The 12,652-nt window shown below is 34.9% G+C and overlaps 1 protein-coding gene across 1 annotated transcript in view; it reads left to right on the forward strand.

The window, feature by feature from the left end:
• Positions 1-12,652, forward strand: part of PIGN (phosphatidylinositol glycan anchor biosynthesis, class N) — a gene marked incomplete at its 5' end in the record, with an annotated part of 133,911 nt that overhangs the window by 13,376 nt on the left and 107,883 nt on the right. Inside the window, 4 exons of the mRNA XM_008567542.1 lie at positions 212-252; positions 3,778-3,837; positions 5,183-5,275; positions 5,997-6,052. Coding sequence (XP_008565764.1) covers positions 212-252; positions 3,778-3,837; positions 5,183-5,275; positions 5,997-6,052 — 250 coding nt within the window. The remainder of the gene's footprint in view (positions 1-211; positions 253-3,777; positions 3,838-5,182; positions 5,276-5,996; positions 6,053-12,652) is intronic.

The raw sequence follows: 12,652 nt of genomic DNA on the forward strand, positions 1-12,652 counted from the left end.
ATAAACATGTAAATAAATGTATGTCCTAAAAAAACTTTAATAATGAAAGAAAATTAGAATCTCTTTTGCAACTAAATAAATGAAATAAACACCCACACAGATGTTTTCAATACTTATGTTTCCATGAAGTATTGACAATTCCTAAAAAATCAAGTAATTTATTCTTTTATAAATCCTAATATCAGATCTTGTGTCTGATTGTGTCTTTCAGAATGGAGATTGGAGAACTGGAAGAGGCAAGATGTCAATCAGGTATCCATTTCAAATTAATCACATTCAAATTTAATTTTATCTTCTATAAGAAGTTCAGATGAAAAATGTGAAAAATAAGTATTAATTATAATGATAAAGGATCTTCCAAAACATTTCAATTACTAAGGAGAATACTTTTGGTCCAAATATTTTGGCCCAGCAAATCTTTCTTAAGGCAAAATTTGGAAAAAATCCTCAAATAAAAATAAAAGAAGACTCCCTCCAAATAACACTGGATAATTAATTATGTAATTTGAAATTTGCATGACTTAAATTTTTGTGATTTCCTGTTGTGGTTGCTTTGCTTACTTTAAGCACAAATCTAATAAAACTCATGGTATGGATTTCTTTCCTGTAGTATGTCAGTTACTATTGCTTTATTATTAACACATATTTTACCTTATTTTTAACCAACATCCTTACAAATGCAATGGAGAAAAGAAGTGATGAGAGTATAAATTACTCAGCTAGAAAACTTCTGTTACAGGAAACTGTGCGGCCAGCATAATTAAGTTAGACTAGTAGCATTATCTGTAAATATGAAGCACAGTATCATCATTGTTGAAGGCATGCTGCTTAAACAGCCATCTTTACAATTTGTAGAAGGTATAGCATTATCAGGATGTGGCTTCCAAACTGGTAGGAGTATCTTGCCTTCCAGGTCGCTGCAAACGCTGACATTCCTTTCTATGGTGGGCAAACCAAGGTCTAGGGTCTCACTTTCAGGCCTGTGGTTGCAGAAACCTGTTTTTTCTCAGCATAATATGAATGGTCTCTTCTCTGAGAATGGATGCGTATTACCCAAGTAAATGAAAATGTATAAAGTCAGAATATCAGTTTGTTAATTTACAATAAAAAAATTACTGTCAAAGGGACAGTAATGACTTGAAGACTACAAAACAAGAACATCGTTTACTCATAGCCAGACCAGATCATAATCAGAAACTGAATATAGATTCGGCTGTTGCTCTCTGTATACTCTAGAGTCTATTGGCTAATATTTCAGCTTCAGATTTGCATTAGATGATAATCTATTTATTTATTCTTTCCATCAGCAATATTATGTGCCTGCAGTGTGTTTAAACTTTGTGCTAAGTGTAAGGGATGTAATGATCAGTAAAGGTAGGGGTGAGAACAGATACTAATCAAACTGTTACAAAAATAAATGTAAAATTATAGCTGTGATAACTACAAAAGAGGCCTGTAAAGCCATGAGAACATAGTGTGGATATATCTGGTAGACTGTGTAGTCAGCAAAAGGTTTCCTGAGAGATTGAAGAACAAGTAGGAATTACCAGGCCAAGGCAGTAGGAGGAGGGCTTTCCAGGCAGATGGAGCAACACGTCCACAGAGCTCTGGTAAGAAGGTCCATGGTGTATTAAGGGGTTTGAAGAAAGCTGGTAACAGAGCAACAGAGACTATTGTGTGATGTGAGGCAGAAGAAGGCAGGCACAGATCCTACAGGGCACTATGGGCCTGTGGACTTAATCCTAAAAGCTTGGGGAGCCCTTGAAGCATTTGAAGATTAGGGGAGGCCAACAGTGGATTCTAGGGGAAGAGGAAAAGGCGATTTGGAGGACTTTAGAGATTCCAGTCTTTTGGGGGATAGTAATTAGTAAAGAGAGTCCAAATGATAACAAGTGAAAATTGAGAGCCTGAAACCAAACTTGGCAAACTTTAACTTTAAATGAGGAACTAAGGAAGATATCTGAAAAGGAGCAGCCAGTGAGATTGAAGAAATTCAGTAGTGTGATGTTGACAGAGGCCAAGAAGGGAATGATTTACATGGTGCTGCTGAGAGGTCTAGTAATAATAATAATTGTAGCTACCATTTATCACAGGCTTATTATGTGCCAGTTACTTTATAAGTTCTTTTTCATAATCCTGCCATAACTCTCTAAGGGACAAATTTTTATGTATTTATTTTACCTGATAAGAAAATTGAGGCATCGGAGAGGTTAAATAACCAGGTCAAGGTCTCAGAGATTGCAAGCAAGGATGTGAAACTGGGCATTCTGACTTCCAAGTACAGTTGACCCTTGAACAACACAGGTTTGAACTGCATGGGTCCACTCGTGTGTGGAGTTTTTTCAATCAACTGTGGATCAAAAGGTATTTGCAGAATGCACAACCTGTGTATATGGAGGGCCAACTTTTCGTATGTGTGGATTCTATAGCGCTGACTGCAGGACGTGAGTATCTAAGGATTTTGATACATGTTGGGGTCCTGGAAACAATCCCCTGAGGATAGTGAGGGATGACTACCTGGAAAGTTATAGGACTAATATAAACACAGTCAGTTAGATTTAGAAAAATAGCTCTTTTAGGGAAAGTAGACTGTGGAATGATAAGGGGTTGAAGCAAGTTATGGCAGACTGAGGAGTGATGAGGAGATGAAGAATAATGANCAGGCTTATTATGTGCCAGTTACTTTATAAGTTCTTTTTCATAATCCTGCCATAACTCTCTGAGGGACAAATTTTTATGTATTTATTTTACCTGATAAGAAAATTGAGGCATTGGAGAGGTTAAATAACCAGGTCAAGGTCTCAGAGATTACAAGCAAGGATGTGAAACTGGGCATTCTGACTTCCAAGTACAGTTGACCCTTGAACAACACAGGTTTGAACTGCATGGGTCCACTCGTGTGTGGAGTTTTTTCAATCAACTGTGGATCAAAAGGTATTTGCAGAATGCACAACCTGTGTATATGGAGGGCCAACTTTTTGTATGTGTGGATTCTATAGCGCTGACTGCAGGACGTGAGTATCTAAGGATTTTGATACATGTCGGGGTCCTGGAAACAATCCCCTGAGGATAGTGAGGGATGACTACCTGGAAAGTTATAGGACTAATAATAAACACAGTCAGTTAGATTTAGAAAAATAGCTCTTTTAGGGAAAGTAGACTGTGGAATGATAAGGGGTTGAAGCAAGTTATGGCAGACTGAGGAGTGATGAGGAGATGAAGAATAATGACAGAAAGTATGAACTACTTTTCCGAGAAATCGGACTTTAAGGGGAGATACCCGAAATGGTGTTTGGAATCTTCTAACTAAAGAGCTTCTTCTCTGGTTTATATCTTTCCTGGGCTTCACTGGCTGGCCAAACCTCCTTCTGATAGATACAGACTTTCTTTGTTAATATATACATTTTTCCAGTTAAAGTCTACCATTGCTATTTATTTTCTATCTGGTTAAGGTATCATTTTGCATAATACTGAAAAACAGTTACAAAATGGTCAAGTGCTTAGCAAATAGGATAAATACTTTTTTTTTTTTTACTATGTTTTACATTTAGGAGTCTTAATGGTTTGTTTTCAAACTTATTTTTTCATTAAGTTCATGCATCTCTGGCAAATGAAATAAACCTCGAAGAGAGGTTACTATCTTGTGTATATTAAATAAATGTTTGAAGGCAATTTATTATAATGAATATCATGGTTATATTCCAAAATACAGATAATTTATTAATTTCTTTGTTGGTATCTGTCAACTTCTTAGAATTGAACTTTTTCTCTTTGTAGGCTGATATTGCACCATTGATGGCTTCCCTTATTGGTGTTCCTTTTCCCCTTAATTCAGTGGTAAGGAATAAAATTTTGTCTTCTCTCAGCATAAAAAAAATTGCACAGTAAAATTTATTATTTTTTATGTGTTTCTGTATAATCTTTGATTATATTTAAAACTGCATATTCCTGTATATTTATTTCTAAATATGTAATAGCTCATAATTGTGTATGTATTATAATCTATAACATGGAGCACAAGCCCAATAACTTTTCTTTAAAATTCTTTATTTTCTATAATGTATGATTTATATCATTGTATTCCAGTTGTAAGTGATGAAAATGTATAAATAACTTTTTGATTACAAGCAGCAGAAACTGAGTCAATTTAAAGGTAAATTATTGAAAAGATATTGGTGGTTCGCTGAATCAAAGGGGTGCTTGAAAACCAGGCTTGGAAATGACTAAGAACCAATAGAGCTCTGGAGACTTGGAAGAAGTAACCACAACCATGGTCCCGTGGCAAGGCCGTTCTTCTCAAGGCACTGACACTAGGGTAGAGAGTAGCATTATACTTGTTTTAGTTTCTGTTCCTTGACTCTCAAGAGTCAAATTCCAGATGAGATAGCCTGGATAATTTGTCTACTCTTCAGTAAGGAAGAGCAGGATCCCCAATTACAGACTTACCATGCTATATCCAGTGGGGAAGATTTCTAACAGAAAATGGCGGGCTGAGCCCGTGGCGCACTCAGGAGAGCAGCAGCGCTCCCGCCACAGGTTCGGATCCTATATAGGGATGACCGGTGCGCTGACAGCGCTCACTGGCTGAATGCGGTGTGGCAGGTCTCAAAAAGGACACACACACACACACACACACACACACAAAATTGTAACCAGCCACTCTTGGCTCTTCAAAATCAAACTTAATTAAACAAAATAATGTTGTCTAACTCAGAACTGCATGTAATATGACCCCATACAATCATAACTTCGTATGTATGTGTATAACTGAAACAAAAGTTTTACAAAATAGTCCTTAGTCTTATAATGTACAATATACTCATGTATCTTATTATGTCTTTTTTTTTTTTAAGTATGCTAGCTATGGCATAGCACAATGTTTGATTTTTCTGTGTAAAGCACTTAGTTCACTGCCTAGCACACAGTAATCTCTCAGTCAGTGTTAGGTTTTATTGAATTCAATTCATTTCTTCTGCTTTTTTACTTTATTACATCTACTTTGTGAGAAAAATAATAGAACATCTATCAGTTATGTTTTTAAAAGAGATTGTACATTTAACTATTCCAATTATTTATTTGTCCATATGTCTTATCTTTATTGCTTCCCTTTCATTGTTTAGTTTAAAAAGAATAGCCTGAGCTTTGTTAAAACTAATACTAAGCCAGTGTTTATTATTTGCAGGGAATCCTTCCTGTGGATTATCTTAACAACACTGATCTCTTCAAAGCAGAGAGCATGTTTACAAATGCAGTACAGATTCTTGAACAGTTCAAGGTAAAAGAAAAATAAGACACACACACAAATGGACAATTCTACATTTTAGAAGTTGAATGTTAAGTTTAAGTTAACATGTTAAGTGAAAATAGTTGATTTTGTGTTCCAATAAATGATTTCCTATAATTTACTATCTTTAAATTTTATATTTGACTAGTGTCATAAAGTTTCATGTATCTGAGGTACAGGTTCCATTAGTCAGTTTGAGGGTGTAGAATTTTCTTTGAGGAGTATTGCTAATTGTAAGAATACCACGTGTGCTTATAAAGACTCCAAGTCAAGTCTTTGATTGGAATTTGCCCCATAGAAGTTGTATTAGAGACTGCAACATTCTTGTCATTCCACGTACATTATTAGATTAGAACTTAAAGAAAGAGGTGACCCTTTGACCAAAACTTTCTGTTATTCTTAACATTGTTAAGAATAGGTAGTTTGGCTTATTTTGTTTTCAAAGAGTTAAGGAAGTACAGTTTTAATTACAATTTAGTATGTTATTTTGCAGGATTGATATGTTTAATTCTCAGCTTATTGAGATAGTAAGATAACATTAAGTTTTTCTTTAAATATTTATGAAACGATATAGTAACACAAAATTCCTTACTTTCAAAGTAGTTAACTGTCCCTGAAGAACCATTTTAATGGATGTTTATATTTCAAAATGAAATTTGTTAATTTTTTCTCATTTATAATATAATAAAATATTTTCATACTTGGTTTCTAGGTGAAAATGACTCAGAAAAAAGAAGTTACTTTACCATTTTTGTTTACACCATTTAAGTAAGTCTCTTACATTTTTCTTTTTAACTTGAAGTAAGGAATTTTTTACTGAGTTTGCTGATAGGATTTGTTTTTTTTGTGTACATTAGTGCAAATCCAAATTGAAATCTTTTTTTATTACTTTTGTTAATAATAAGCCAAATGCTAGATACTTATGAATGGCTGGAAGAAGGGATGAAGGGACAGAGAGATATATGACAAATATTAAGGAGATAAATTTAACAGGGCATGACTGGTTATCTGTGAAGGTATGGGGGCAGTAAGGAAGAGGGAAGAGTGTGATTCCCTGACTCTTGCCTCGGTTATTAGGAAGATGTTGGTACCGTTATGGCTTATAGAAAGAAGTGATTTGAGAGGCAAGGATGAATGTTACTAAGTTCAACTTACATTTGAAGATATGAATTAATTAGTTAGAAATAGAGGCTTAGATCTTAGGAGATATGGGTTGGTTGTGAAGATTTTGGAGGTCATCAGCATAAAGGTGGTGGTGGAAACTGTCACCCATGTAGGGGGTCTAGGAAGAATATAGAAAGTGACAAGAAAAAGCCAAGGTTAGAATTCTGGGAAACATTGACTCCTACCAGGTAGGCAAAGAAGGGAGCCAACTTTGGTTGGCAGCAGATTTTGCTGTTCCAGATCCCAGGAAGATGTGCTTCCTTGAATCGTGAAAGGGATGAGATCGCACTGTTTTATGTGCTTCACATTTGTTGAATAAATTATTCCTCGACCCTGTGAAGCGACTACTGTTATTTTCCCCATTTTACAGGTGAGAAACTGAGGCACAAAGAAATTGAGTAGTTTTCCTGAGATTTCTCACCTCTAAGTAGCCGTGCCAGGACTTGAAACTGGGCAGGTGGCTCCAGAGTCTGGTATACTCTTAACTGTGACAACCACTTTGCAAAGTAGTTTTGCAATATCTATAAAAAGTAAGAATGCCCAAACTGTGTACTTAAGAAAATCTACTTCGCAAAGTCTATTCTCAGAGGAATACTTGCACAATATTGTTTATTATAATGAAAACTGGAAACAATTTAAATGTCCCTCGGTAGAAGGAATGATTGAATTAATATCCATGCTGTGAACGAGCATATGGCAGTTTAAGAATAATGAGGTGGTATAGACATACTTATGTGGGAAACTTTGGAAGATGGATTGTTGAGTAAAAAAAGGATGCACACAATTATCATACACTATGATATCATTAATCTTAAAAATATAGAATAATACTACTGGTACATGTGTGACTGCATAGGAAAGGGATCGAATTATACATCTAACTGATAGAGTGCTTTAGTGAGGATATTAGCTAGCAATATAATAAGAATTTATTAATTATGTATTAAATTATGTTAAATTGGAAAAGACACTAGAGCTAGATGGAATACTTAACTGAAAATTATTTTTCTATCATTTGGGGAGATGTGAGGGGCATAAATTGTGCATTAAGTTATCTTTAAAAGAGTATTTACTTTTACCTATTAAAAAACTTCATTCCTCCTTTGAGGTTTATTTGATATCTTTGGGGACAGTGACTGACTGTTAGCTCTGTATTACAGCTCTTTAATGTTTAGCATACCAGGAAAAACAGTTGTTATATTTATTGTCTGAGTACAGTGGCCGTTTTATTTTTATTTCTCCAATCCAATGAATTTTTAAATTTCTATGTCATCTATTTCTTCTTAATCACCTTTTTATATACACATAATGTCAGCATAAGTAAATGTTGGTCCATATATATCATAAAAGATGAAAAAATACTATTGTCATACATTCTTTTAGCAAAGCAGCCCAGGTTGTCACAGACTATTGAGATGAAGTCTCTCTTGAATGAATGCTGTAATTTTTTTTGTTGTTGTTCTTAGAGATATATTGTTTACTCATCTATTCTTAGGTTTCAGAAAATTTATCTAGGATATTGACATCTGAAAAATCATAGTCTTGACATTTTACTTGATTAATTTTACTTACGTGGTTGATTAATTTCATGGTTAAATCTAGTATCACTAGATTTTAGATTAATAGTATCTCCAGCATTGTTCCATTGTCTTATTTAATCTTTTATAGCATAGCAATGAATAATTGATGAATAATGAAATAATTCCTAGGGTGATAAAATAGCAAATGTTTCACAACATAGGAGGAGTAAGATTGCTAAGATCCTACAGTAGACTTTAAAAGGGTCCATTGGGTCCATATGGTAATTGCTTATCCTGTATTATTCTCTTTAAAAAAAAATAAGTAAATTTTATCTTTGATATTTAAAAAGCCTCTAAAAAGAATATGTCGTGAAATACCCATTTTGACAAATAGAACCACTCAAAAAAGAAACTAAAAGCTGAAATTGGGTATAAGTAAATTTTATCTTTGATATTTAAAAAGCCTCTAAAAAGAATATGTCATGAAATACCCATTTTGACAAATAGAACCACTCAAAAAAGAAACTAAAAGCTGAAATTGGGTACAGTGGATCCCGATGTATGCCAGGGAATGACCAGCAGGTGGAGCTACATATCTAGGAAAAGCATAAAAGGTTTAACGATGTGAAAGTACTTTAAAAATGAGGGAAAACAATTTCTATTTCAAATAAAGTGGGCACAATAGAGACCAATGTAACACAAGAAAAAAATTATAAGACAAAAAAAGCCATGAAATGAGAAAAAAACAAAAAAGGTCTCAAGAGATATGTTAGGGGAAATATATGGAATTGGGAAGGAGATGCATACCTTGCCATTTAAAAAAAAAAAAAATTATGTAGATTTAGGAAACTTAAAGAAATTTTAACAAAGATTTTAAATGTATTTTTGACTAAAATGGCAGCAGATATTTGGTTCCTTTTAGTATATTTGTGTCTTTTGGGCTGATTCACCTCTTAGACCAAATTTAAATACTGGTTTTGATGTGAACCTATCACTTCACCCATCTGACTTACTAATTATTCACAGGAAATGTAATTTTCTGCTTCAAAATGGAAATTTATCTTTTAAAAAAATAATTTTTGTAGATCATATACATAAGAAAATGTTATTCATTCATTCATTCATTTATGACATGAAAGATGATATGATTATCCATCATATCAGCACTGATTATGTTAAAGTAATGCAGATTATTCTAGGAATAATTTTTTACCCTGCTTTATCTTCTTAAAATATTTTTCCCTTCAGCTAAATAGACATTCTAAAAAGGAATGGACAGGTATCACTAAAATATTAAGTCATGTGTAGATGCAAGCATAATAGTTTTTTGTAACAAAAATTAGTAAGAAAGAGGTAATACTTTGAAGACCAGATTTTAAGGAGAACTTGTCCTCCAAACACTAGTTGCTCCTGAATTCTTGATAATCCTAAAGTGATGGTTTACATTTTTCTACAGTGTTCAAATAGCCATGTTAAAAAGAAAAAGGACAGTAACAATTACAGCAAAGAAATGTGCAGTTTAATACTCATTTCTCTTTCTTTTTATTTAAGCATAACATGTTGATTATAGATTCTTTTAAAACTTGAAGTTTTCAATAAAGAAGACTTAATCAATAAAGGAAATTTTTCCTCACAAATTACTATGTAGAAATGTATTTCAAGCATTATTGCCTTTCGAGTTAGTACTCTACTAGCTTATTCATATCTGTAACCATGCATAGATTAAAGAGAAAACTAACAATGAAAAAACCCTGACTTTTCCATTTGGGCAAACTGAATTTTGGCAGGTGATTGGATATGTATTAGTCTCCTAGCACTGCCACAACCAACTACTGTAACCTGGGTTGCTTAACACACAGAAGTTTATTCTTTCACAGTTCTGGAGGCTAGAAGTCTGAAATCAAGGTGTCATCAGGACCATGCTCCCTCCAAAGGCTCTAGGGAAGAATAATTTCTTGCCTCTTCCTAGCTCTTGGTGGCTGTCTGCAATCCTTAGTGTTCCTTGGCTTGTAGCTGTATCATTCCAGTCTTTATCTCTGTCATCACACGACCTTCTTCCCTGTGTGTCTGTCTCCAGATCTTCCTCTCCTTTTAATGACACTGGTCGTTAGGTTTAGGGTCCACCCTACCAATAGTAATTTATTTTAGCTTGATTATAATCTATAAAGACCCTATTAAAAGTAAGGTCACCTTCATAAGTACTGGGAATTAGGACTCAATATATCTTTTTAGAGCACATAATTCAAATCTCAACATAAGGAATAGTTCACTTTGTTGTCATTTTAGCCATTTCAGAAAAATTATCGGCAGTGCTTCATTGATGCACTTAACCAAAGTTTATTGTTTTCTTGCTGTGTGCCAGATACTGTACTGGGTGTTAGAAAGTAAGATAGATATAGTGCCTGCCCTTGTTGTCTAATGGGAACATAGGCAGTGCTTCATTGATGCACTTAACCAAAGTTTATTGTTTTCTTGCTGTGTGCCAGATACCGTACTGGGTGTTAGAAAGTAAGATAGATATAGTGCCTGCCCTTGTTGTCTAATGGGAACATAGAATAGCAGAAGTTACAGTACAGTGTAATAAGTTCAGTGTAGCATAAATGACAGTTTGTTTTTATAAGTACACTTGAGGAGCCCCAAACCTACTGATGAGAGACACAAATTTATAGGAACTAGAGAAGTTAAACAAGACAACTTCGTGAAGACTGTGTTAAGAGGATGACTTTTGTATTTGTTATTGCTATCTCAGAGAGCAATATGAGATGGAAATGCAAGAAGTCTTCAGCTCAGCACATTTCTGAGGTAGTAATGGCAAATATACCTGCTCTAATTAACTTGACAGTAATTGCTGTGGACTGTAGTGGGTCTGAGGTAGGTAGGAATGTAGGACATAAGGTAGAAAAGTATGGCAGTAGTGTTCTGGTAAGTGTTTAACAAGGGGCTGGTTCTGTGGGTGGGGTGGGGGGGACTCTGATTAGTAGCATTTGCCAGTTTCTCTGGTGTAAATACTCTCACTGTGACCAATTTCAAGTTACCAAGGTAATGCCACTAGGAAATGGGCAGAGCTGTGCTTCACCCTCATACACCATCAGCTCTTGGGAGCCACTGTGAGCAGGCTCCTGCACACACCACTGAGGGAGGGGCAAAAGGAAGTAAGGAGCTGGGGCAAGGGGAGAGAAATTTTACCTGGAGGAGAGTGCTAATAGAAAGTACTTTTTTTTTTTTTTTCCTTTTTTTTTGTCTTTTTCCGTGTCCAGCAACGGATTGCAACCCTCAGTGTCGCCCCGTACCGGACCGGGACCAGCAACGGGATCGCAACCCTCGGCGTTGCTCCCGCGCCTCGCTCAGCCAGTGAGCAGGAACCGGTCTGTATGTGGGATCCGAACCCTCAGCGGGAGCGCCGCCGCGCTTCCCAAGCGCAGTGCGCACCGGGCCGGCCCCAGAAAGTACTTTTTAATGTTGGTTTTTGATCTACCTTAGAAGGAAATTTTGAAGTGAGTGGGGCATATCTGCATTTCAAATGAAACATCTTTGCATACTTATGTTTTAATAATATTTCTTTATGATGATTTCTTATTTTAATTTTTTTTTTTTTGCCTTATGTTTTTCATGTTAAATATATTAAAGAAAGCATATTGTAGCCAAGGGACAGTAGATACAGATGCAATAATGAAATATAGCCTTCTAGAAATAATGGGGCTTATAGAATTTAGTGAATATTTTACACATTTTATTAAAATATTTTAATGACTCAAAATCCCTGTGGATTTTGATTTTTTCCTTGTATCGACTTAAATGAGCTCTTCTATTCTTTTCTTTTTTCTTGATCTCAACAGCTATGTGTAATTCCAGCTGTACCCTGAGCTAATGCTGTATTCCCTAAGGATTATCTATGCAATGATTCTTGAGTTGGGTACTTTTTCCTGGTGATCTCTTATGGACCCCATCTGTTCTAATGTTCCTTGTTTAAACGTAAAATACCCTCTGTAGCCCAGTAATTCTAATTATGTTTCTAGCTCTGTGATCTGATCGCTTTGGAGTTGCATTAGCATTCCTCCTGGCTGGCCTCCAGCCTTTTCTTTGTTTATACTTCTTGCCACTAGCAAAGCTCATTATCTCCAAAGATGTTTTCTTTGAACATTAACAAGTGTCTAATAGGAGGGGCAGAAAATAATCAACCCCCTGCCCCAATTTTGAAATTCAGAAATTTTGCATTTTTTGACTAGTGATTTTTTTTAAGGTGTAATTGTTTTTATGTTTATTTTAAAATTCAGTAACATCTCATGGGAGTTATGAAATGTTTGTTGAGATGCATTCCTTCTATACCTAATATGTTGAGTGTTTTTATCATGAATTTGTACTTTTAAAAAATATTTAATTCTTTTGTCAAGTTTCTCATTCTGCTCCTGCATTGTTTTCCAGATATTATTTAATTTTCAATCTGTATTTTTCATGGCTTCCTGAACATCCTTAAGAGGGTTATTCTGAATATTCTCTGTCAGACATTTCATAAATCCACTGTTCTCCTGGGTCTATTGCTTGTGCTTTGTTCGTTTTCTTGGGTAGTATTATATGTCTCTGTTATTTCTTGATCTTTGTGTCTTTATATTGATGCCTGGTTGTTTGAGAAGACTGCTGCCTCTTACAGGTTTTTATGGGTTTTTTTTTTTTTTTTTTGGCTGGG

This window comes from Galeopterus variegatus, unplaced genomic scaffold, assembly GCF_000696425.1.
Source record: "Galeopterus variegatus unplaced genomic scaffold, G_variegatus-3.0.2 Scaffold328, whole genome shotgun sequence".
Taxonomy (NCBI): domain Eukaryota; kingdom Metazoa; phylum Chordata; class Mammalia; order Dermoptera; family Cynocephalidae; genus Galeopterus; species Galeopterus variegatus.